The following is a 24943-nucleotide window of genomic DNA, read 5'->3' as shown; positions in this document are numbered from 1 at the left end:
AGGATGTCTACGTAAGGAGCTGGGGCTCTATCGCAGTGGTACCGTGCCAGATTTCCACATCCCAAGACCTGTGTGACCCCATCGGTGCAAGGTAAATAACCAGAAACATACACAGAGTGATCCCACACGAGCTCAGTTTGGAGGTGGTTTTAGAAATCACAATTTGAGGCTTATAGCACCAGATGTTGTGTACTGCCATGTAACGGTTGTTACCCAGGAATCTTAGAAGTGCTTATAGAATTAAATATTGATTTGGTGGGAAGAAAAAGAAAATTCGGATCCAATATCAGCCTGTTCATGGTTCACAAATGCCGGTGAATTGGTATTCATAGACTCATACAGAGGGTTCTCCACTTAACTGTGGCCCTCAGTTTTCTTACCTATACAGGGAGGGTCTTGAACATCATCTGCCCTTTTGAACAATTTACATTCTCTGTGATTTTGATTAGTTTGATCTGTTGAATATTGACCTCATCAGTATGACAGAAAGAATGTATTATAACTACTGCTATCCAAGAGGGGTATGTAGGGATGGTAAGAGCCCAGACTACTATTTCCAGACATATAGTCTACAAGGAAGAGTCCATGCTGAAGCTCTTTTAGTTTGTAATTTGGTAGTTGTATATACTAATCATGTTGTGCTGCCTCTTGCAACTTTACTTTTGGGGATGGCTGGGCAGATAGTGGTCCTAAGGATCGATTCCAAAGCCTTATGAATACTAGGTAAGTGTTCTATCACTGAGGTAGATTACCAGCTTCATCCTTATGTTCTTGATATTTTTAAAATGTAGGTCATGATAGCACACCCCCATATAGCGCTGTGATGACTCTGTGGTCATTAGATATCCCTTCATATTTAGTCAGTCCTTAGTAAACATTGGTATTTCTTGTCAATCTGTAGCTTTACTGTTCCTTTATAATTACTGGGGAGAGATGGCCGAGAGCCATGGAGAAGGTGATCAGTGAAACCGCATAGGTTTTTCCTACTTGCTTTGCACACAACTGGGACCTGAAGACAGGGCATCTTGTCTGTAACTCTTTCTGGCAGGAGGCATATGGCTGGGATCGGGGCCCTTTCTCATGTTTGCCTCTCTGCTGGTGCTGCTGCTTCATTTTCAGTGTCTGGGGCGGGGGTCCTCTGTTTCACTTCTCTCTTTCACAATGATCATAGGCTAGAGCGAAACCTACCTCAAGGTAGAAGAAGGAAGAGCAAGGTGAGGGCTGGGACCTTGCCACCCTGCCTGCTTATGTGTTTTCACCGATTCTGTCTCTGACAAGCTACTAGGGGCCTCAGCAGGCATATGCTATTCCATCTGTTCCTCAAACCCCCTTATCAGAAGCAAGGTTCAGATTTAGAGAAAACAACCATAAAACATTAGAGTTTTTGGAAGTTTACAGATGTTTAGTTTGGGATGCACACATTTTCTGGTAAAAGTCACTCTAATGTAACTGAGACTCCAGTGAGGGCCAGAGAAAGGCCACGCTCCTCAGATCCATCTTGCATGGACTAATTTGGTTCACACATGCTTTGATTTGTTTCTGTCTCTTTTCCCCTCCCTGCTTCCTTTCTCCTCGTCCTCCCCCCCTTCCTTCTCCTCCCTTCATGTCTCCCCCCCCCATCTTCTGTTGTCTGCCTTTCCTTCCCTCTGTCATGTATGTGTGTTATGTCAGGTCAGAGTATAAATTCAGTTGTCAGTCTTTGCCTGTTAACTTGTTTTTGAGGTAGACTTTCATTGTTTTGTACCATGTGGGCTATCTGACTTAGACTTTCTGGGGATACTGCTATCCCTAGCTCCTATTTCTCTGTAGTAGTATTGGAATTACAGACATGCAATACTGTGCCCTACTTCTATGTGAGATTTGGGGATTTGAACTTGGGTCACTAAACATGCATGGCAAGTGCGTTATCCTACTGAGTTTTCTCAGTGCCTGTGTCGTTCATTTTTGCCATTGTTGTTGGTCCTGATATATTTCCAGATTTCAAGGATTTCTAAGTCCTGATAGGAGCCACCTCTCCAAACATGCTCTTGACAGATCCTTGCATTTTTTCATCTCTTTTCTATGTTACTCCCTTTCATTGCACTTATAGAAATGTGACTCCCCCGACTTTAGGCATTTTGAGTGAAAAGCAGAATCTGATTCATCTGGAGACATAGTGATAGACATGCGTTTACTTAATCATTAAGTAAATATGTATTTTGATTGAGTTTTTATCATGAACTAGACCTTGGGATTATAATAGTAGGAGTTCTGCTCTCAAGCATTGGAGAATTTACTTTGGGACTTGGGCATGCTGCCAATCATGTGATGAGTGCTTACCAGCAGGGGCTGAGCAAGGTATACCACCTGAACAAAGGATTAAATGCATGGCTTACATTCTAAAGAACTAACAGGAATTAATCACCAGGACGTAAATGATGCATTCTGGGTGAGAAATTATTTGTAACTGAGGGGTAGCTTGTTTGAATGGTTGCAGTGAAAAAATCTTGAGTAAAAGAATTTTCTGTAAGATGTACATGCTGTCACCTCAGCTGAGAAGTATTTTCATGAAAGGTATTAGAAACAGGATTAGCATCTGTTATTAAAGTCTCACACACGTAGAAGGATTTCCACTGAATTCTGATGAGCCTTTAGAGATCAGATTATTTGGGGTCATTATTAAGTTAATTGAGACTGCACTGGGATTGAGAACCTCTGAGAGTGAAAGCCTGATGATAAAAAGGAAAGTGACCAAGGGCACACCTCTACAGAATGGTCTCATGGTCTCAGGCACAAACGTCAAAACAAAAGTTGAATTTTTTTCATTAGTACAGCAAAGCACTCTACTAACTGTGACAGGATTTTTTTCCCCCTAGGATTGCAAAAATGTTACACTATTTGGGAATCTATCAGCATGATTCATTACATGCTAAGTAAAGAGAGGTTAAAGAAATTGCACCCATGAAGCTAATGGGGAGATAAATAGAGATTCTGTACAGTTGGGAGGAACTACAGGGGAGACACATGTTATTTTACCACTCCTGCAGAAGAGAGTTTCAAATTGTCTTACGATAGTACAGCCATACCACCCAGGAATTTGCAGTAAACTGTTAGTATGAAAAAGTATTGGTCATTCATGGCCACGCATCTGAGTTGAGGCAATACAAAAGCGGTAGGTAGGCTTAGGAGCCAGGGATTGGGAGGAAGTAGAATTGGTGGTGGTGGGTGCACCATAAGGACAGAGGCAGGAGCACAGCAGTTCATTATAAACCGTGGATTACTATTGGCATATATAAGATGCTGTGGTGGTCATCTGCAGACAGATGTATTACTCAATGAAGGGCAAGCTCAAAATGCTTCCTGTGAGGATGAAGGTTTCACCAGGGGGATTCACAAGGCTATAGGGTGCAGGGCTGTTTTCATATTGAGTTTTACCCTTTTCCTCTTAATGCAGCCCCAGCAATGACCTATTTCCTTATATCTGAGGCATAGCTAATTAACCCGGCACATCATAGCTGGTAAGTAGTACAGGGTTGCTCTGCAAATTTGCATTTTTGTACCAGAGACCATTACATGTTATATTATTTGCATTGAAAAGCTTTTGTTTGGAATAGCTAAATTTACAGCAAAGGTGCAATGATGCTATTAACCCATTTAAAGATAAACAATCAAAATTTCTACTACCAGCACACATAGAGCTTTACAACTTTTAAACCTTCCTTGCTTTCCTCTATTCCTTGTTTTATATTCACCTTAGTCACGCAGAATGTCAAAACAGTACCATCATCTCAAATTCGTGAAAGATAGGCTCAATTAATAAGAAAAATCATTTTTATTTTATTTATTTTTATTTTTATTTTATTTTTTGCTATTCTAACCTTAGATATAGGCTTAGTTTTAGTCTCTTTAAATGATTCCATATGTTCATATTTAAAAACTCTGAGTAAAACAGACATTTGTTGATTATTGTTCTTTATGATGGTCCTATCATAAGCTCACAGCTCTTTAAGTATATGAGTCTCAGTGCACATACAAGGGGAGGAAAAGGAAAAGAAGGCTCTGGGACCAGAGGGACACCAGTGTCACCACTGGCTTCAGCAATCTGCATCTTTAATCTCAATTTCTTCCCCTTTGGTTATTCAAGGAGTTATGTGCATCTTTTGATAGAACAGCACCTGTTTCCCTTTGGGTAAATGGTCTATATTTTCAGTTTCTATGAGAATGGAGGTAACCCCCCCCAGTTTTCATTGCAATTGATGATATAAGCATAAAGCTCTTCAATATTTTTTACTGGTTTACATAAAAGCTCCATGAATTAAAGAAGCTTTGGGTTTGTAAATCATAATTTTTGAGCATGCCATCAGAAGGGCTCTGGACTGTACTGTTCATTCATGGCTTGGGCACATGTGAGTTCCTCCCAGTGCTGTGTGTCTCAGCTTTTCCTGCTCTTTCCATTGCTCTGCCACAGGCTGGGCCCTTCATTTGTTGCCGCCTTTGCTCTGTCCTTTGTCTTTATAGACATCTGGAGGTAATCATGTAGCCCTCTTAATTAATTCAGTTCAATTAATAAATTACTAGGTAGATGTGGGGCTAGGAGTGGGTGCAGGGTACCTTCCGGCCTCACTGTGTTGGAGAGCTCTTGCAATCAGGCCTGGAGAGCCCTCCTCAAAAGTCTGTGAGACTCTTGCCCAGCAGGCAGACTGCCTGGAGGAGTGATTGGCATATCCTGACAGAGAACTCAATTCTCTCTTTACACAGTATGGAGACCCTGCAAGAACAGGGTCTGGGCCAGGCTGGGTATCACTCATGGAGTTACAGTAACTTTTCATAATTCTCCAGCTTTGTTAGGGGTTAATGGCCATTTCTTTTATTTACAGGGCCATCACTGCATTGCTGGTGTTGGATATTCTTTCTCTAATAAATTTCAGTATTTCTTTCAGGCATTTTGGCAACCAGTACCTCTGTGCCCTGCCCCCAAGTGCCTCTGGGAGGAGGGGTAGTCTTGTAGAGAAGACATTTTAAAGTATGCTGTCATGTATCTGCTAACAAAATAAATATTTCCTGTTTCCCTGATGTCTACTGGATAAGTTTAAACTCAAGAGTGTGTGTGAATAATTTTCTCTTTGGCCTCCATCTCCCAATCTAACTCTTTGGTCAGCTTCTTTCTCTTATGTTCTTGCAGCCACACTGAACATTGTGTCTGTTTTTCTAACTGCAGATTTCAACGATGTCTCACCCATCTTGGCTGCCACCCAAAAGCACTGGTGAGCCTCTTGGCCACGTTCCTGCACGGATGGAGACCACCCATTCTTTTGGGACCCCCAGTATCTCAGTGTCGACACAACAGCCACCCAAGAAGTTTGCGCCAGTAGTTGCTCCAAAACCCAAGTATAACCCGTACAAGCAGCCTGGAGGAGAGAGTGAGTTGTGGGGCCTGCAGTGGGAAAGAAATCAGCATAATAAGACATTGGTTTGCAATCAGGGTTGTGTCAGAAGGTGATTTCTTGGTATATTTGCCACAATTTATGAGCTGTCCCATTTTAATCAGCTCCCCATAGCCGTTTATACCAGCCACCTTTTAGAAACAAAGAGATTAAGTCCTCACAGAGTTCAATAGCTGGGACTTTACAGTAATAAATAGCAATAGTGGCCCAGATGGAAACAGGACCTCTTCGTACAGAGCCTTTCTGGAGCCTTGTATCTCACCCTTCCCTATCCTCCTGTGGGGATGTGTCTACTACCCAGTGGTTCTCACTGTTACCATCAGACAAGTGTCAAAATGCCACCAAGCAGTAGTTCAGTGAGAAAGCCATAGGACAAAAAGCCCTGTGGATGATTTGGAGAAAGCCTTACTTCCAGGGGTTCTAGGAGCAACATCCTCATTTTACATCAAGTGGGTTTTGAATATCTGCATGAGCTGAGCATGTAATGTTTAGATATGCCATGCATTCTCACATTAGCAGTCGTGGCCAGACAGCATCTTGGTTTTAGAAGAGTCTTTGTATTTGCACTAAGGAATGTCAAAAGCCCCTTTACACATATGAAGCAGTGACTTAAAACCATATAGAGTAGTGTGAGACTTCCAGAAACATACCCATCTAACTTTTGACAAATGACTGTTCTGTCTCTCATGTTCTCTCTATTGTGTTCTTGGATGACATGTTGTATTTGTTGTAGCAACATTGCAGGGGATTATTTCATACCCCTTGTTATTGCCTCCACTTTCTGTTTTTTTTCTGAGTCTTTCCCACTTCCCAGGAACCACACCATTAGTCCACAATTTTAACTACTACATTGACCTTCTAGCATTTTAGGGCTCCTGTCAGACACAGGGTTCAGATGTTTTCCTTCTGTAAGGTGACTTCAGGGTCAGAGGATATGAGAAGAAATGACAGGTCTCTGCACACTCAAGCTGTGGATCTTGATGGGTCTCTGTATGTCCCTTCCCTAGAAAAAGCATTCCCTAGAAAAGGCATTGCCAAGGCATGAACATGCTTCTCTGGGAAAATTACAGGTTGTCCATGTACTTGCTGACCCCAGTGCCTGCACTGGAAGCTTCATCGCTCTTGAAGGAGACTGCACTTATGCAGTTCACTAAGCTCTTTGTGAAGTTGGTTTGCACTGACTCATCATCCTCTAGAGCAATGATTCTCAATCTGTTTTTTGTGACCCCTTTGTGATCTGGAACATTACTTGTATAGAAGTCATATCAGATACTCTGCATATCAAATATTTATACTACGATTCATAACAGTAACAAAATTATATTTTTGGAGTAGCAAAAACATAATTTTATGGGTTTTTGGGGGGTGGTCACCACAGCATGAGGAAATACAATAAAGTCCCAGCATTTAGAAGGTTGAGATTCACTGCTCTAGGTATGGGGGAAGAATCAAACATGGGTTATGGGGGGGAAACCCTTGCTCAAAAGCAGAGAAAGCCATGTGTTAGCTTCCTGACTTGTTTTCTTTGCATTTCCTTTGTGTGATTTGCAGGGCATCTTTAGTTCCTCTCCTACCTAAGGAATTCAAATGGACTTCCTACAAATAGGCAGAGCACAACGAAGTGCTTACAAAGAAAAAGGTTACATGAGGAAGCTTTAGCAGAAATGGGACTTGATGATATGTTAAATGGTAGTTTGTGGGTTGGTTCTACGGTAGAGTACTTGTGCCCCCAGGAGAAGAAAAACACATAGTGGTGTTCTTTCTTCACTCCATTGCTAAGAGTTCTAGTCAGACAAGCTCTTGGGTGTCCCCTGGCTTATAATGCCCTGCCAGTACTCTGTGGCAGCCCACTGATTTCTCAGAAACAGTGGTGTAAATTGAATTGTGTCCATACATTCTAGCTCACAACTACTTGTCTCTTGCCATCCAACCTGTATTGTTACCTGTTGGAATCATGTTTGTACCACTTTCCCCATAATGTTTGGTGTAACATAAATCTATCTCTTCTTTCTCTACATTTTTCACACTGTCCCATTTCTACACTTGCCTTCTGTCCCTTACTGAACATGTAGTATATACCACGCATCACATTCTTCTGTTATTATTTGATTGCCTTTTCATGTCACCCTATGAAGGAGCCCAGACCCACAACCACAAAGGAACTGAAGCTCCCAGAGTGGGGTGGACTTCATTGTATTTTCTGGCACAGATTTTCTGTGTTGATGCTGTTCTCATAGACAGCATGTATCTTCAAACTGTATGTTTCAGTTCCATTTATTGTCCTTTACCCACTTCATGAGCTCATTTGAAGAGTTGTCCAGACACTGCTGCCTTCAACTTCCCAACTGCCTTTCTCACATTAGTTTCATGTCTGGACTCTCTAGGGTTTGCTTTTTAATTCTGACTGTGAAAATAGAAAAGCACCCACATGTATTCCACACCAGTTCATATTTATGTGATACCCATATGTTATACTTTTCTTTGTAAACCATTGTGCTAATCATTTTTGTCTAAAGGGCATTGGCACACAGTGGGTGTGCCTTTTCTCAGTCAGTGGTTCTGTAAGCCTCAAGTCCTTCGACTCTCAGAATTTTAAAATAATTTTTATTTCCTCAGCTGTTTTGAATGCTCCAACATTTTCAAATACTCTCTGTGTTCAGTACTGAATGCTGAGGTAGCTCACTGCCCTGTGTGTTTGTGTGTGCGTGTGTGTTTGTGTGTGTGGTGTGCGTTTGTGTGTGTGTGTTACAGGATGTATTTTTTATTGTACATAGTTTTATGTAAAGTTCTTTGATATGCATTATGATTTGCCCTTCATAGAAATGTGATAACACAATTTTCTCTCTAGTCTGTAAGCTGCCACCTTGCAGTTCTGTTTATCCTGTAATCTGGCTTCTATCCTAAAGAAAAACTAAGAAAACCATTAGACAGAACCAACAACATGCAAACTTAAATGTTGATGAAACAGAATGAAACAGAAAGGTGGAATTTTTTTCTGTTCTTTTTCATAGGCAGTGAACTATATCAGCTTTCCCAAGGTATTGTTTATTCAAAATTGTTTTGGGGTTATTCTGGTATTACTCTGTCTGTCTGTCTGTCTCTTTTTGTGTTTGTTTGATAAGTATGTAAAGTTCAAATTGTCTTATGATGTAGAATTATCTTTCTGTAATCTCTAAAATGCCATTTATAAAACTTTTTTTTATGTTAGACAAGTGAATCTGCAGAGCACCAATCCTAGGTGATCATGTGGTAGAACCTTTTATATTGGTACAGACCTTTTTAGTTTGCTCAGCACTGGCATTTCATTGTTTTGTTTTTAATTTTCAGAAGATAATTTTTACTGTTGCTTTCTCAGGCAGACAGAGCAGATGTTCTTTCCATTTTACTGATTGCTAGACCACCAGAAATGAAAGAGCTTATTAAAAATGATGTAATGGGACTGAGTATATAGTTCTGTACCTAGTACATGCATGCATGCAAATGCACACATGCAAATGTGTGTGTTTGTACGTGTGTGTGCGCGCACACACACACGCATAGACCCACATCATGTAATAAAGGAGGTGCCCCTTCATATCCAAATTGCTACTCATTGTAAGATTAAAAAATTCTTTTGAAGAACATTTATTTTACTTTATTGTGTGAGTGTTTTCCTGCATGTATGTCTGTGCATCACATGTTTACAATGCCAACAAAGGCCAAAAGAGGCCCTCAGGTTCCTCGGAACCTCCCCATGTCTCCAACTGGAGTTATGAACAACTGTGAGATACTGTGTGGGTGTTGGGAATTGAACTCAGGTCCCTGGGAAGAGCATCCAGTGCTATTAACCCCTGAGCCATCTGTTCAGTGCCTGATTTTTAAGATTTTAAAGTATTGTGTTCATTAACTATTTAGCTATACAAATTTACATTTCATACATTCCACTATTGTAATAGTTCATGATATTTGTTTGAAATTAAACTCCAAGGTTGATCCTTTCTACAAACCATTCTTGAACATATTACTCTGTGCACTTCCATATCATAAACAATGCTTATGCTTTTGTTGCTTGAGCTGCGTTGATGAAGGCAGAGCAGGTAAGGTGAGATGAATGGTTTCGAGCGGAATTCTTAAGCCAGCTTCTTTTCTTCTCCATTCTTCTGTGCTGTCGTGTGATGTCATTACCTTCACCCCATGCAGAGAACATAGCTTTAGAACATTACTAATATGGCATAATTAATAACAAAAATGCCTTGGCAACTTTAGAACTGAGTTTCCATGATAGAAATGTATCCACACTCATTTCTTTTTCTGTGTTTATAGTTGGGCCATTTTGCACACATTAATATTCGGTTTTTGAGTATTAGAAACAGAAAGGGTTTGAAAATTGTTGTGTGTAGTCCTTCCCTTTCATGATTGTGGAAACATCATCCAAGCGCTAGACAAGCCCCCTACCCTAAAGACCTGCTGCCAGGACTCAAAGTGCTACCCTGCTTCTAGAGTCCTCTTACCTTTGTTCCTCATGGAAGGTCATCTTGCATGTGACTTGGGAACTACAAGTAGCAAACATCTCTTCATGTACTTCCCCATTCTGAAAAATCATCAGTAACCATATTCAAGCACCTGCAATGTATTAGATTTTACTTATCATATTTCAGAGTGTGTTCTGAGGATCTTCAACATTCAGCAGTATATCAGCGACTCCCCTGAGCCTGTGGTTGACTGGCATGCCCCTTCTCTGTGAGGTTCTCAGTCCCCTCTGCCACCATGGCATGAAGGAGATAGCTTTGGATATTCAGGTCCTCCTGGGAAAAGAGGACCAGCTGTGTCTTCATTAAAGGAGCAGATACTAATCGTGTTAATTTGATCTTTGCATCGTGAAGAAGAAGGAAACTGCAATTTGTGGGATGTTGTCTGTTCATGTCAGGTGTTCCTAATCCTCCCTGCCACCCAGCTCCACTACACAGTACTGGGTGGATGGTCTGTGTTAGTTTTGCCATGAATTTGGGAAGAATACTTTTCTTCTTCACACTCTTGTTTTACAATATTTATCTGTTAATATTATTTATAAATAAGATTTTTGATGGTCAACTATAATGGTAAGTATGAAGTGATTTTAAAAGGTAGAGTGCTTCACAACTTCTGAGAAATGTTACTGTGTGCTCATTTACATGAAACAAATTTTGTAGTAGACACTCTTCTAGGGGCTGAGCTAATGGCAGTTAGCAATATAGAGAACCTTTGTAGAGAGAATGTCTTTTCTTTTATAATAGGCATGAGTTACTAATAAATAAGGTACTCATATTTAGTAACCTTGATAATGTTTGAAATAGTGTTTGTATTGCAAATATTGTTATGGTAGTATAATATTATTGGCAGTAATTCTAAATTACAACCTGTGATAATAACAAATGCTTATTAATAATTTTATTATTAATTATGGCTTCCATAAATACCAACAAGTGTTGCTAGGCCAATAGTGTTAAAAATCACACTGCCTAATATGTTATAAACAGAAAAACATTATAGTTCCAGGTAGGCAGGATACTAGAATTTACATCATACCAATTTTCATTTCCTAAATAAGAAGTAGAGATTCCTAAACATCTTCATAGAAGATATACAAACTTTGCCCAAGAATGCTGTCCGGTGTGATTGACTGTTGAGTGCAGGCAGGGGATATTAGGCAGCCTTATAGACAAAGAGAGTCCCCAGGGACTTGCTTAGCATTATCCAACAGTAAGTGATAAAGCTGAGTCTTAGATTTGTGGGATTCCTTCCATGATTATCATCGCTGTGCATCACAGATGAATTTGTGATGACTTGTTTGGAAGCCACCCTGAGAACCAATATAAATGAACAGAGTAGATTAGATGCTTGAGAACAAAGGGATGTTCATGTAATTGATGACAAAATTCTCATTTATTTTGTAGCCTGTCAGCCTAATTAACTGTTGAAATGAATGTATAATAAAGTGATTGATTCCTGAGTCTTTCATGCTTTGAAAAACAGTGATTAATGCTGATTTGTATAGGAGGTGCTCTTTATTTGTCTTTATTTTAAAGTATAGAAATATATACTCCTGTTGGTATGTTTTGAAATTGTCTTCATTTTTAAATACAGAATTGCATTGGTATGTTTTAAGTTTGAAAAGCTACTTTTCTTTCTCCACAAATAAAAACCAAGAGCACCACAGTGAGCACTTGCACAGCCATCGGACAGGTAAAGTTAACAAGCCACACTGTGGGGATGAGTTTTGCATTGTATGGCTCTATCCACTCACAGTTCTGAGAGTAGGTAACTCCAGAGATGAGTGATTATTGATAACCAGATATAGGCAGAGTGTGGCAAAGAGCGGGTGTTCATGCCAAGAGAAAGCTGAAGCAGTCTTCTTGGGTGGCAGAATGGTGGCAGTTCTGTGTGTCTCTCTAGGCCTGCAGTGTGTTGCATGCAGCTATGCAAACATGTGCTAATGGCTATAAGCCAAAAATTATGGCTTGGGAAGAGATTCTCCCGATGCCCATGGAAGCTGTCAGCTTCTGTTTTTGATGATTCAGGGGAGTTATATACCATGTCTCCATGCGAAGTTGGATAAAGCATTACTTAGATTCTATACTATTTTTAAAAAAATCCTATTAGTACATGTCTTCTGGTAAATTTTTAATGATTGTGATATAAGAATTACAGGATTTCATAAAGTGTTATCTTGTCTAAATTTACATTTTATGGTCACTCTTTTATCTCGTTTAAACTTCCAGTTTTCAGTCATAGCTGGACTTCTAAAATCTTGAAAGACAAAAGAAATTTAATTTGTGAAAGTATTAAGTATTCCCAGGTAATTCTGATTGATTATTCAACCTAAGCATGGACTCCATGAGTTTATTTCATGACCACCAAGACCTAGTATTCTGATGTTAGTGTGTACATCCAAGTACACTCCCTAAGGTTAAGGACATTAGCTTTTGAAGTCGTGTTCTAGACTGCTTCTGTGAGTAACCATTGATGACCAACATCATTCTTCATAATGCTGTACCTCTCCCTCTGAACTCTGTTCTATTATATCAGGCTGTTGCATACCTTGCTTCAAAGAATTTTGCTAAGGATACAAAATCAGAAAGTTTAAAAACCAACAACATAAGATTGCTTCCTCGAATATAGCTCGGAAATACTCTACTTCCTATATTCCAGGTCTTCTGCTATTTTGTTAATTTCATATAGTGATGTCTGAAATCTCATCTGATTTTGGGTCATGGTAAATGTAAATCATCTATAAATAGATTCATTATATCTACTATAAAAAATTCAATACCCCAGCCTTTGGGCAAATAGACTATATAGAGAAATCATGGCCTAGAATAATGATTTACCTAAGGAGTATAAAAATAATCATTGCATGGTATTTTTGTCATCCTTCCTTAAAAATACTCATAGACTGGGCTGTTGAGAGCAAAACCTGGGGCAGGGCTCCCAGCACTTTTCCCTGTCAACAAAGTCTGGCTTCCTGTCTGTCACATTTTCTCTGAGTTACTGTACTTATGCAGGTTAGATGGTCTGTGGTCAAAAGATATCTTATACAGAAAGCCACATGACTGAAGGTCACATAATTTAGTATAATAAAAGAATTTGAAGGATCCCTCATAGAAAACCTGGGGAATGGCTCACAGAGAGGAGTGTTTGATTTACGGCTGGGAGAAAGAGTTGATGCTTCACAGGCAGCATATGTCAGTCTACAGGACCCATCTAGCAGACGCAGAAGGTACAGCTTATGACTCTTGGAGGCTTCTATGTCTTGAAAATGGGGTAGATTCGCTGTGGGTAGACCCATGTTTCCCAGCAGCTCCTCAAAGTTGAGTAACTACAGAGAGGACAGGCAATAAGGAGGGTGAGCCTATCATGTGGCAAGACCAACAGCGTGTTTCTGCTGTGGTGCTAGCCCCGAGTATCATTGATAGTCCTTGCTTCATCGCTGGCACCATTTAGTGAAATGTTTCTGTGTATATATGGATGCTAAAAGGCAGTCCTGAAACTGAAGACAAACTGTGACCTTTTGAAACATACACCCTATAGGATATGAGAGATAATCCAATTTAAACTTTTTTCTTTACTTTCTTTGTTATCCACACACTCAGGATGATTCTGAGAAGAGTTGAAACAATTGAGTTTTATTTCAAAGTATTTCCTAGTACTTTAAAGATCATGTATACAAATTCAGTTCCATGCCACGTTCTCACTTACCTAGTTTGATTTCCACAGGGCCCTGTAATTTTCTTATTGTCTTGACATTATCTTTGTCCCTAGTGATAAATGAGTAACCTAAGATACTGGAGACCCACAGTGAGACTAATAATGGAGAAGACATACACATATCAACTATCAGTATTTCCTCTAATTAGTAATTTACACAAGCCTGAGTATAACATTCAGACATGCTAGTAAGTGCTCTGTCGCTGAGTCCTATATCACAGCCCCGTGCACCAACTTTGACTCTTACCAAAACATTCTCTCATGAATGATGTATACAGGATGTACATCACTTTTCATTGGATGTGCAGTCTTTTTTGCATGTGGAGTCCATTGTATTGTGTTTGGACCTTCCTAGCTTTTCTGTCAAGGATACTGCCACTTGCAGACAGTAGAGATCACACACACACGATGAACACTGTCATCCAGGGCAGTGATTTGAATTGCAATGTAACTGGTTGAATTAAAAGGGACAATTTTCAGTGTTACTTTCCACACTGATTACTAGTGAGCTACTTGAAAATGAATTTATAAATATATGACTTGAAATCGCCTAGGAATGGGTGTGAATGAGGTATGGCAATATCCACCAGTCATAGAAATCTGAAGCTACTACCAAGGAGATATCATTGCAGAAAGCTTTGGGAATAACCCCTTGAAATGTCCACTTATTCAACTGAGTTGTGTCATCTTGCTTCAATTTCTTAGATGACACTGGTAGTTTTAATGACATTAGAATGAAACTAAACTGACATTTTAAACTGTCGTTATGTGATATTGACCTGTTAATTCTTACTGTAGTGATTTGAGTTTTATTGTTTCCTCTTTAAAAATTACCGCCCATTAAATAAATCTATAGATCATATGACATGTTCATAGAAATGGCCTCCAGTATAGGATGTCTCATGGAGATTTTACTTCTTCATGTCTTGATATCATGCTAATTAATGCTCATTCTGTTATTGAGTCCAGTTCAGATCTATTTAATGCTTTTTATTTTCACTCTTTTTGAGACTGGGTTTCACTGTGTAGTCCTGTCTCTCCTGGAACTCACTATATATATCAGGCTAATCTTAAACTAACAGATATTTGTCTGCCTCTGTGTTCCAAGTGCTAGAATTAAGACCATGGGACATCACATCCCACCTCCCATGCCATTGTTATTTAACAGGGATATGTAACTTTAAGTTAAGCCATTCCCAGACCTGAATAAGTGCTTTGTATTTTCATGAGATAGTTGATATATCAAAATGACCATTTTGCTAAGAATACAAAGCTTTCATATAGAGCTTTTGTTTGGAAATTGGCTGTGTGTTTAGCTATTAGAGAACTTTGAAGAGTTTTCTTGAGTTCAGACCATCAAAAGAACAACAGAGAAAACAAACTTGGGGTAGGCCATTGTTTGGTGTGTGAACTAGAGTCAGATTGTTCTGTGTTTCACTTTTGACTTCACACTTTAATTTCTCTGGGAACTGGGCTACTATGCTAAATATCTATAGTGCTATTTGTTGTGATTGTGAAATAGAGATGTATGTGTCTGAGACAGTTATGAGCATTAAGTGGTGGACTGCCACCACATCTTGTATGGAATAATTAAGTTAGTGAAGGTGCCATCACCATTGTTGCCAATATTTAAAAATAAAACTGTAATGATATCTTGCTTGTATAAATAAAGCCTATCTGAAGGTCAGAGAAGAAGCAAACCATGGCACACTTTTCTTCCTTAGCATCTCAGCAGACAAGAAAATGATTTCCGTTTCTCCCTGCTTATATCCTGTTTCAGCCCAGCTACCTCACGTTCTGTCTGTCTGTACAGACCTCCAGATCTCTATGGTTAGTTCGTGGCAAGCTCCATTCTCTGACTTTCAGACAGGCTTTATATGCACAAGCAAGATATCACCACATAAAACATGAATGTTATCCTGGGGCTCGTAATCCATAATTTCTGTCTATATGTTTTTTTTCTCTACCCATCCCTGGCCCCAGGTCATCTCCCCTAATGATTTTCAAGTCCCATAGTGACAATTGAAATCTTGGGGACCAGGCCTTGAGTTTTTTTTAAATTTATTTTTCAGTTTAAATTTAGACAAGAAACAAGGTTGCTTCACAAGTCAGTTCCAGGTCCCTCTCCCTTTCCCTCCCCTTCTCCCGTACCCTACCCCCAACCCCCCCATTATCCCCTCATTTCCCCAGGGAGGGTGAGGCCCTCCATGGGGGTGTCCATAGTCTGTCATTTCATACAGGGCAGGGCTTAGACCCTCCCCTAAGAGTTCAGGGTGAGAGTGCACCTCACGTTGTTGGTGTCTATATGTTGTTAAGTCATTAAATGCCACAATGTAAGTCATCCTGGTAGTTTAAATGAACCATTTGTAATATTCCTTTGTACATGCTGCATACTTGGTGCCTGGCACTTTCAAATTGATTTGGGGTTGGTTTCTCCTTGTGTTATGGCAGGTAGATGTGTCTGTTGTGGAATGTTCTCTTACATGATGAGATTCAGCCATTCTCCATGGTTGTACTGACACTCACATGTATCCCAGATCCCCAGGCACTTGAGATGCCATGCTCTTCAGAGTGGTCACTACTCTCCAAGTTAGTTGTATCAGTGTTGCTTAAATAGAAACTAGATTTCTATTTCCCTCTCCCCACCCCCAGATTTAGTGTACAGTATATGAAAAGAGGACTGCCCATTTGGTGCTAGTGGGGTAGTTTCACAATTAGAAACCACCAGGTATATGTGTGTATATAGTTATGATAAGTAGGTTTTAATCATGTTCACATATTTTTTTCTCGCTCTTTTACTTGAAGAAGATTTGCATGCCTCTGTTGGGCTTTGCCTGTCTGCACCAGGATGGGAATGGATGTACACAGGACTGTCCCTGAGAGTGAGCCTAGGAGGGAATGCTTACCTCCATTTTGCAGGTGAACAGATGCAGGCTTGATGGTGAGACATCGGTATGTAGCCCTGATGGTAGAAAGTAGCCAGGGGGAGAGCCACATACAGCTCTCCTGACTCAAAATGAGCATCTTAAGCAGTAACATGATTATTGTTGCATAGCACATAACTGGTACCTGTATATTTTAATTTATTCCTCTTACATGGGAATTTGAAATGCCATATTTTTTTGCTTCCATTATTGCAGTTTTAAATGATGATTCATCAGTGCAGTGGCCTATTTAAGTGAACCACAATAGCTTGGGTAGAAAGAAGAAAAGATCCAACGTACTCAGGAATGGAAAGCAGCCATCTTTTTATAGCTAAAATTGCAAACATCTGGCAATTACTCTGTTCTACCTCCCCTCAAAAGGGAAGAATTGTCCCCTCAACTGGAGCCTGCTGCTGTGTTTAATCAAGGCAGCTATGCAGGCCTCAAGGAGCAATAGGTTTTGATTCAAGAAGGCCATTGCCTCACCCACTTGGCCAGTGAAGCTTTGGAAAACACACTGCCTAATGTTCCCCATATGCTACTGTGTTACATAATGATGCTAGTGGTAACATGGCAGTTAATAACTATAGAAAATCCCCCTTGCTATTCTGCCCGACTTACTTGTGTGGCTCTTAAGGCAGCGGTCATATTTTGAGAGTTTACTAGTCAAGTTCAGCTTACCTCTTGACTAAAATCCCCCATCTTCTTAAGTCCTTTGTCTCCTGGAATGAAGAATCCACTAAATCAACATAGCTAATACTTTCTGACTTGCTTGTTTTATAAACTGGTCCAGTGACATTGAAGGAACAAACCCTTTGTCATTTTAAAACTTAGCATTAATCTTTTCTTCAAAATCAGTCTGCTGGGTTCCCTTGCCTCTCCTGCCCCACCCCACCCCACACTTGTCTCTTCTTCTGATCATTGTTTATGAAACTAGTTCTTCCTTCACTGGCAAAAGTCGTCTCGGTGGGCACGGGAAGTGAGAGAAGCTGGTGGTTTGCAATAGATGCTGAGAATCAGTACTTCCTCATCTTTCTCTCAGGGTTGACCCGGGTGCTCACTGTAGCCTTGACTGATGCCTCTTCCTTTCTGTTCCCCATTTATCTCTCTCTTCCTCTGGGACTCTGAAGGTTAGTGGTGGCCTTTACCTTTCACAATTTGTGGTGTTTTCTTTTGTCATAGGTCAACTTGGGAAAGATGGTTGGTAATTACTAAAGAGTGAATGGGGTGTGATAGGAATAAAAATCCAGTCTCGTTGGCAGGGTGGTTCTCAAAAAATAATCTCCCATACCAAAACTAGGTCATTCTCTTGTGTTGAGATTGTGCTACCTGAAGCCATAGACTTTCAGTGAGGCCTTTTAGGGTTTTAGTCACCTGCCTTTTGCTCTTATACCTTGGTATAACTGTGTTCAATGAACAATGCTAGTCCTCCTGACATTAGTAGCCAGTCTATTTCCAAAGTCCCAGTGAAATTTGCTAATAACCCATGGAGCTAAGTCCAATGTGAGAATAGTCAATGGGAAAAAGTTTGTAGCTAAAATAAAAGGAAGGCATGGGAACTTTCAGTAACTTAAGGTGCACAGGTTTTTCAGCACAGCTATTACCATGTAGAGCTGGGTAAAATAATGGTCTCTATAAGATCAAAATAAATGTCTTTACTTTCCTCCGTGTTTGTCCATTTGGACAGTCATGGTCTTTCTCTGGGTTCACATCTTAAATTTGAAATTCTTCATTATAACCAGTCTTGTTGCCATAGCATTTTTCCTTGATAGCCTCACAAACACAGAAAACATTGTGTATTGATGCTTTCCATATCTTACTTTCACTGACAGCCTTATAATCTGGGTACTCTTAAATAGTACAGACAGTATTGTGTCACAGGGGATCTAATTGTCTTCTCTGACTGTCTAACAGAATTTTGAGAGCTGAACCATCTGTTGAGGGTTGAGCTCCATCTACTCAGCTGTAGAATGCTTGACTAGCACGTACAAGGCCCTAGAGTATTAGGTCCTTACACTGTAACCAGGTAACGACAGCAAAATCAAAGCAGTTATCCAGACTTGGCACTCTCCATCATTTCTGATGTATTCAGTTTGTGATGGTCATTAAGTTTTAAAAACTTTCTTGTTACATGGTTACACATAGGCAGGCTGATTGAGAAAGTTCATAACTTCTGGCCATGTGTTTCATTATTATTTAAAGCTACAAGCCCCTGCCATTCAAAGAAGACACCAAAACCAAAACCTCACCACTCAGTTCTCATCTCAGCAGTTGTTTGCCAGACCTTATCACTTGGAACCTGTCTTCTACCTTCCAGTTGTAAATCCACGAGAAAGGAATAACAAAGCAACAAGACACCACGGGATGCATTGCTTTTGAAATGAGGCAACTTTAGAATTAGCTCTAATGAGAGAGAGCTGCAGCTCAATGCTTTATACATGGGCTTAGTGCATGACTGTCCTGGCTAGTTTTATGTCAACATGACACATGTTAGAATCATCTGAAAGGAGGGAACCTCAACTGAGAAACTGTGCCTCTAAGATCCAGCTGTTGGAGTGCATTTTCTTATTTAGTGATTTATTGTGGGTGATGTTATCCCTGGGCTGGTGGTCCTGGGTCCTATAAGAAAGCAGGTTGAGCAAGCCAGTAAGCAGTACTCCTCCATGCCCATGCCCTTAGTTTCTCCCTCCAGTTCCTGCCCTGTTGAGTTCCAGTCTGCTTCTATGATGAACAATGATATGGAAGTATGACCAAATATGCCCTTTCCTCTTTAAGTTTCTTAGGTCATGGTGTTTCATCTTAGCAGTAGTAACCTTAACTAGCACAATGGCCATGACATGGAAGGAGCCTTCAGTATGACTGATGAAGAAATAATGATCAGAGGTTATTAAAGTGGTTTGTTTAAATTTATAAAAATGTATAATGTACAAATACTTGACAAAAGAGAGACTAAACCTTAAAATACATAGGTATAGCTTTAATAGCCGGTTTTAGAGTTTATGTTCTAAGAACAGTAGAGCCCATATAACACCCCTTCAATTCTGTAGACCTAAGAGTAGTCATACACTCTCCCTTGAGGACATGTGCCTTGAGGCAGTCGTGAGTTTTGTTTGGCCTGCCTGTATGGCAGGGCAGATAGCATGTTGTGTTTCTAGCATTATTCATTGTTAGTAGTAAATTGAAATTATTTTTACATACTATTGAAACCTTATCTTTGGTCCTTATTCTGCCCTTATAGATTACAAAGCGCATACTTAAGCTCTTTGTGTTACTGCTTTAATCCTTTCAAACTTGCCTTATCTTGTTCACTTTAAGTTGGTTGTCTCCCTTGCAAGGAATCTATAGCATCAATGATTTAATCTCTACTTTCCTAGAAGTTTTGTGTGATGTTATAGAACTGCATGCAGTGGTAATGAACATAGGTAGAAAATTTGAAGCTCTCAGAGAATCCATGCTTACAGTCAAGTGCCAGGAAACAGTTGTTCATTTTCTTATAGTTTTGGTTGTGAGCCTAGCCTTTAACGGCTGAGCCATCCCTCCAGCCCTCAGTTGTTCATTTTCTATATACTGTGTTCTCACTCATGGGACTGTCCTGCATGGTGTCATTGTGGTTGATTTTTCTCCATGAAAGAAAATATATATGAAAATCCTATTAATTATCCATTTAAAATAGTATAGTTCCTGAAGTCAGGAAATGAAGTTAAATACTTTCTGTGGTTTGAGTTCATTAGGCAATCCTCTTTCCAAATTAATACTTTGGAGCCCAAATCTGAACCCAAATAAGTATAGTGAAAAAAAATGGAAAAATTAGCATTCAGTCCGATTTAAGAAAGTTTTCAGAATTGCCTACGTGGTAAGTTTTTGGTTGTTTAAACATGTGACCTAGCTCATCTTGTTTGTGAGTTTAGCTGTCTTTCAGTTTTATTCTTTGCTTTTATGATAATAGGATTATTATGTCTTCCTTCTATCTATGTCCATGCTCTGCAATTTTAATGTAATAGTTGTACAGCACCAGAACTTGTATATAGTGGTGCAGACTGACAGGCCAGCTGGAAAAGCAATCTAAACTCTGAGAACTCCTATGTTTATGCTTTGAAGTAGCAGTGGCGGTTGTGCTTGAACTCTAATGATTTGTTACCTGGTGTGTTCACAAGCGATTCCCATCTGCTAACATCTGGAACAGAAGCACTGATGAGGTCGTCATCTTAAGATATAGGGAAAGCTCTGTAGCAAGTTGTGAAAACAGAGGTATAACCCAAAGCCTGCTAAACAAGCACAAGTTTGGTAAAATTGACGATATTTTTACAGTATGCTTGAAGGCTCTGATCATTTCTCATAGCATGCCCTGGATTCCCATTTTTTTTCAGGAGGGGGTGTAGTATATAGATTTTATATGTTCCTGAATTTTCTTTTTAAATTATTTGTTGAATATTTTCATAATTTTTTTCTTGTCATGTCTCTTGGCTTCTGAATGATTTTTTCTTTCATAGAGTTATAGATATAATTCTATTAAATAAAGGACTTGAGATATTTTGCTAATGGTGATTTTAAAGTTTTTGTTTTTATTTTTCTGAGCAGGTTTCTCTGCGTTAAATTAATCCATATATGGATGTTACCAGTTTTATAGTGAAATTGCCATCTGGCATTATTGCCCCTCATCCTTCAAAACAGTCAACCTGAGACTGAGTCCACATCTTGACTGGTAAAACCTATATCAGGGGACTTTAGAGAATCTTCATTTTCTTGAACAACTAGTTTGGTACCTGTTGTTATGTTACTAGTTAGGAATACTGTTAGAAATAAATAAAGGAGAAGGGAGCAGAATAAAGGTTTTGCTACAGAGGATGGGTGGAGGCCATCTTGTATCCACAAACCAAAGCCCACCCTTACTACTACCTGGTATTTTATCCGTATGTCAAGAGCCAAGCTTCCTGGTGGTTGCTAAGCATTGTAAGTTTGACTTTGTTTTGAACATTGATCTTAAAATTTCTTCATGAACACTCAATATAAAGGAGGAGACCTACCAGGTCAAATGGTAAAGTTTTGTCTGAGCCATAATGAAAAGGAGTAGCATGCAGCCAGAAAGGTTGAACAGGAGCCAGGTCATAGAAAAATATGCAGGTGGACAAAAACCTAGCCTTAGGCATGATAGATGCTAAATAGTGGGGTTAGTTTTCTCTGTTGTAAAAACAACATGAGTGAGCAACACATCTTCATTTCTGTCCCATCATAAAGGATAAGAAGGTGTAATTGTGTAAGCAGTAAATTGTTAAAACTCTTTACTGCTGAAAGTTGTTCTCATGAAACACGAATTTAGTTAAGTTGTACAGTGGACCTTGGATTTCTATTCTGTGTTCCCTCTCAGCATGCCTATGGGCCAATGCTTTACATTCTTTTCAACCCACATTTATGAGGAGTGTATGTTCATGTTCTTAAGTGCCTCTAGTTTACAAGTGATCCCTCATAAAATATGTTCCAGTTGTTTATCCTATCATTTTTATATCATCATTACTACTTGACACTGAAGTTTCTTGTTTTGAAACAAATGAGATTGAAATTCAGACAGATAATAAACAAGCTATCCAACGTCTTGTAGCTGATAAAGAATGTGGTTTTGATTTGAGTGCAGCTATTTCTAAGTGACAGTTCCATAATCTAATGTTCTGCCCAATTCTGTGTAAGAACTTTTTTATTGAATGTGCACACACCAAACTTTGAATAACTGAGTGTATGTAGGTAGATCGCTATGTAAACGGGGAAGGTCTTAATTGTGTGTGAAAGTATATTGAAGTGGAACCGTGCCAGGAGGGCTTCAGTTTTGATAAAATCCAAACTTTAATAGGAATGAATGAAATTAAATAATAAAAGCTTACACTAATCAGAAGGAACAGGGAGGCCTGGAGTCTTTGTATAGATGTTATAGATGATCATATGTGAACTTGCTTTGAATTAAGAATGTTTATTTTAATTTTAATTATTTATAAAATTTTAACTGTGTATGTGTCTTGGGGGTATGTGTATGGTGTAAGTGTTCACGTGTTCGTGTACACGCGGGCACACGTGTGTGTGTTATGTGTGTGTGTGCGTGTGTGGTGTGTGGTGTGTTTGACTGTGTGTCTTTGTGTCTCTCTGTGTGTACACCTCATAGGATTCGGTTCTCTTTTCTGGGGATTGAAATAATGTCATCAGGCTTGGTGCTTTTACCTACTGAAACTATGTCTGTGAGCCCAGAAATGTTCTCAGTTGACTTTGTCATGGGGAGGTTGATAGATTAAATAGAAAAACTTGGCTATATCTTCCAAGCTGTGTGGAGGAAGTATCAACTGAGGACAATAGTGCTCTCTATTGAGAATCTTTATTCCTTTCTTATACACTTACTCTGTGCTACTTGAATTGATGGTCTCTTCTGAGGTCTGTTTTTAAAAGAAAGTCCCATCTTTTCCTTTAGACTTTTCCCCTGAAGTAGATGGGTATGCGGGTTGAATAGGAAACTCAAGAGAAGGGAAGAGCTTATGCTCAACACTCAGCACTACAAACATTGAGCAAACACTTAGTGTTTTATGCTTTCTGCCCTAGATGGGTGGGTGGGATTGTGCTAAAAAAAATGTGTGACCTTTTCTGTGACTGTTTATACCAGAAAAGAAATGAGAAATTAAATTCCCTGGCCAAGAAGGATTTTAGGAGTCCTTATCGAAGATGGAGATGGACATTCAGAACAGTGTTTGGCCTGCTTTCTTACTGATGAAGTAAGAAACTCATTATAATAGGAAGCATTGAATTGTATCAGCTGCTACAGTGATGGTGATGGGTTATCTACCATAGCCACAGCTTTAAATGAGGACGAGTCCTTTGACTCTACATGGGGAACAGCGCAGCAGCGAACCTTGATCTGCGGTAGAGAGAGGGTTAAGAAAGTCCATCACTTTGTAACAGGCCCAGAGATCTTGTATGAGCCATGTCAGGATGTTGTCTGCATGCTGTCTTTGCTGATCACAGTAATCGGGTCATAAGAGAAAGAGAAGTAATAGAGTGTCTCTTAGCAACCAACCCCAGGAGAAAGAGAAAATTACTCAAACCAAGCCATTCAGCCAGGGAAGTAGAAAGAAAAATGTTCTGAAAGCCTAAAAATGCCCAGGTTCAGTCTTCTGTGCAGCAGACAAGGGCGGCAGGTTGGTGGGATTGTAAATAACAGAAATCTGAGAAATTGAAGTCTGCTCCCCAACTTGCCTTTCCTTCTGTCCCCTACATTCTCCCTTCTGCCCCCAGATACAGGGAGAAAGAAAGGGTGACAGGGCTAAAGAAACAGTATTGCCCAAGACAGGACCTGGGAGGTTGAGACACCGGAGAAGAGGAGCTCCTGTGTGCGTGCCTACACGAATGTGTGTGTGTACACATATGTATGCATGTCTGTAAGTCAGAGGGTTGGAGAACACCTTCATTTGCCCTGTCTGTCCAGTGGTGATCTGGACTGTTACTCAGAAGGAGGAATGTGAAATCTGGGGGAGGGCTAGATTCCTTTCCCAAGATTTACTTTTGCGCTGCTCGTCATGGTAATTGGCTCTATAATGTGTGAGTGTCAGCTCTGTAGTTATGTATTCCTGTGTACTTTCTTCTGTGTTAGTGAGTTTCAAACACTTTGCTTTTAGAACTGACAGCAAGAAATACATTTTTCTTTTTTTTTAAGAAATACATTTTTCATTGACAGTTGTGCATATACACATATGCAGTTTGAAATGAACCATTTCTTTTACATGTTTTACATTGGTACTCTCTGTTTTCTTTTACCTTAAAATGTTCTGGAAGCCCATGAAATTGATCTTGTGACTTTTCATGATTATCTTTGCATCATTGATGGAGCTGTAGTCTAAATATAGATTTGTCTTGTATTCAGCTTGATTAAAAAGTTACAAAGCAACTTCAGTCATGGGGAAGTGTCATGGCCAACACTTGGATGCTCAGAGACACAGTTATTTTACAGCTTTTTTTCTGTCAAGTAAATGTATCCTAAGCCTAGTGTGGCTTCAGGTTATAGAGTAAACCCAAAACCTTCCCCCAGACCATTGGCAGTTAAGAAGGGTGTCATGAGGTGGTCTGGAATTTGAAGCCAGAAGAGGCCCTGGGAACCACTCAGACTAACCTCTGTTTCTAAGTTTCAGGTATAGAAAATATACATTGATTGATTCCTGACTTTCTTTCTTTTCTTTTCTTTCTTTTTTTTTTGAGACAAAGATTTCCTCTGTGTAGCCCTAGCTGTCCTGGAACTAGCTCTTATAGACCAGGCTGGCCTTAAACTCTCAGAGATCTACATGCCTCTGCTTCCCATGTGCTGGAATTAAAGCCGTGTACCACCACCGCCTGGCTGATTCCTTACTT

General features: G+C 39.7%; 1 protein-coding gene across 1 annotated transcript in view; it reads left to right on the top strand.

Annotated features, from left to right (window-relative positions):
* Positions 1 to 24943, top strand: part of LOC101828273 (LIM domain containing preferred translocation partner in lipoma) — a 583098-nt gene that overhangs the window by 195273 nt on the left and 362882 nt on the right. Inside the window, exon 5 of the mRNA XM_040751025.1 lies at positions 5198 to 5399. Coding sequence (XP_040606959.1) covers positions 5207 to 5399 — 193 coding nt within the window. The 5' untranslated portion in view covers positions 5198 to 5206. The remainder of the gene's footprint in view (positions 1 to 5197; positions 5400 to 24943) is intronic.

The sequence above is a fragment of the Mesocricetus auratus genome, unplaced genomic scaffold (genome assembly GCF_017639785.1).
Source record: "Mesocricetus auratus isolate SY011 unplaced genomic scaffold, BCM_Maur_2.0 Super-Scaffold_100008, whole genome shotgun sequence".
Classification (NCBI taxonomy): Eukaryota; Metazoa; Chordata; class Mammalia; order Rodentia; family Cricetidae; genus Mesocricetus; species Mesocricetus auratus.
The sequence above is the reverse complement of the archived record's forward strand: the minus strand, read 5'-3'. Positions and strand labels throughout refer to the sequence as shown.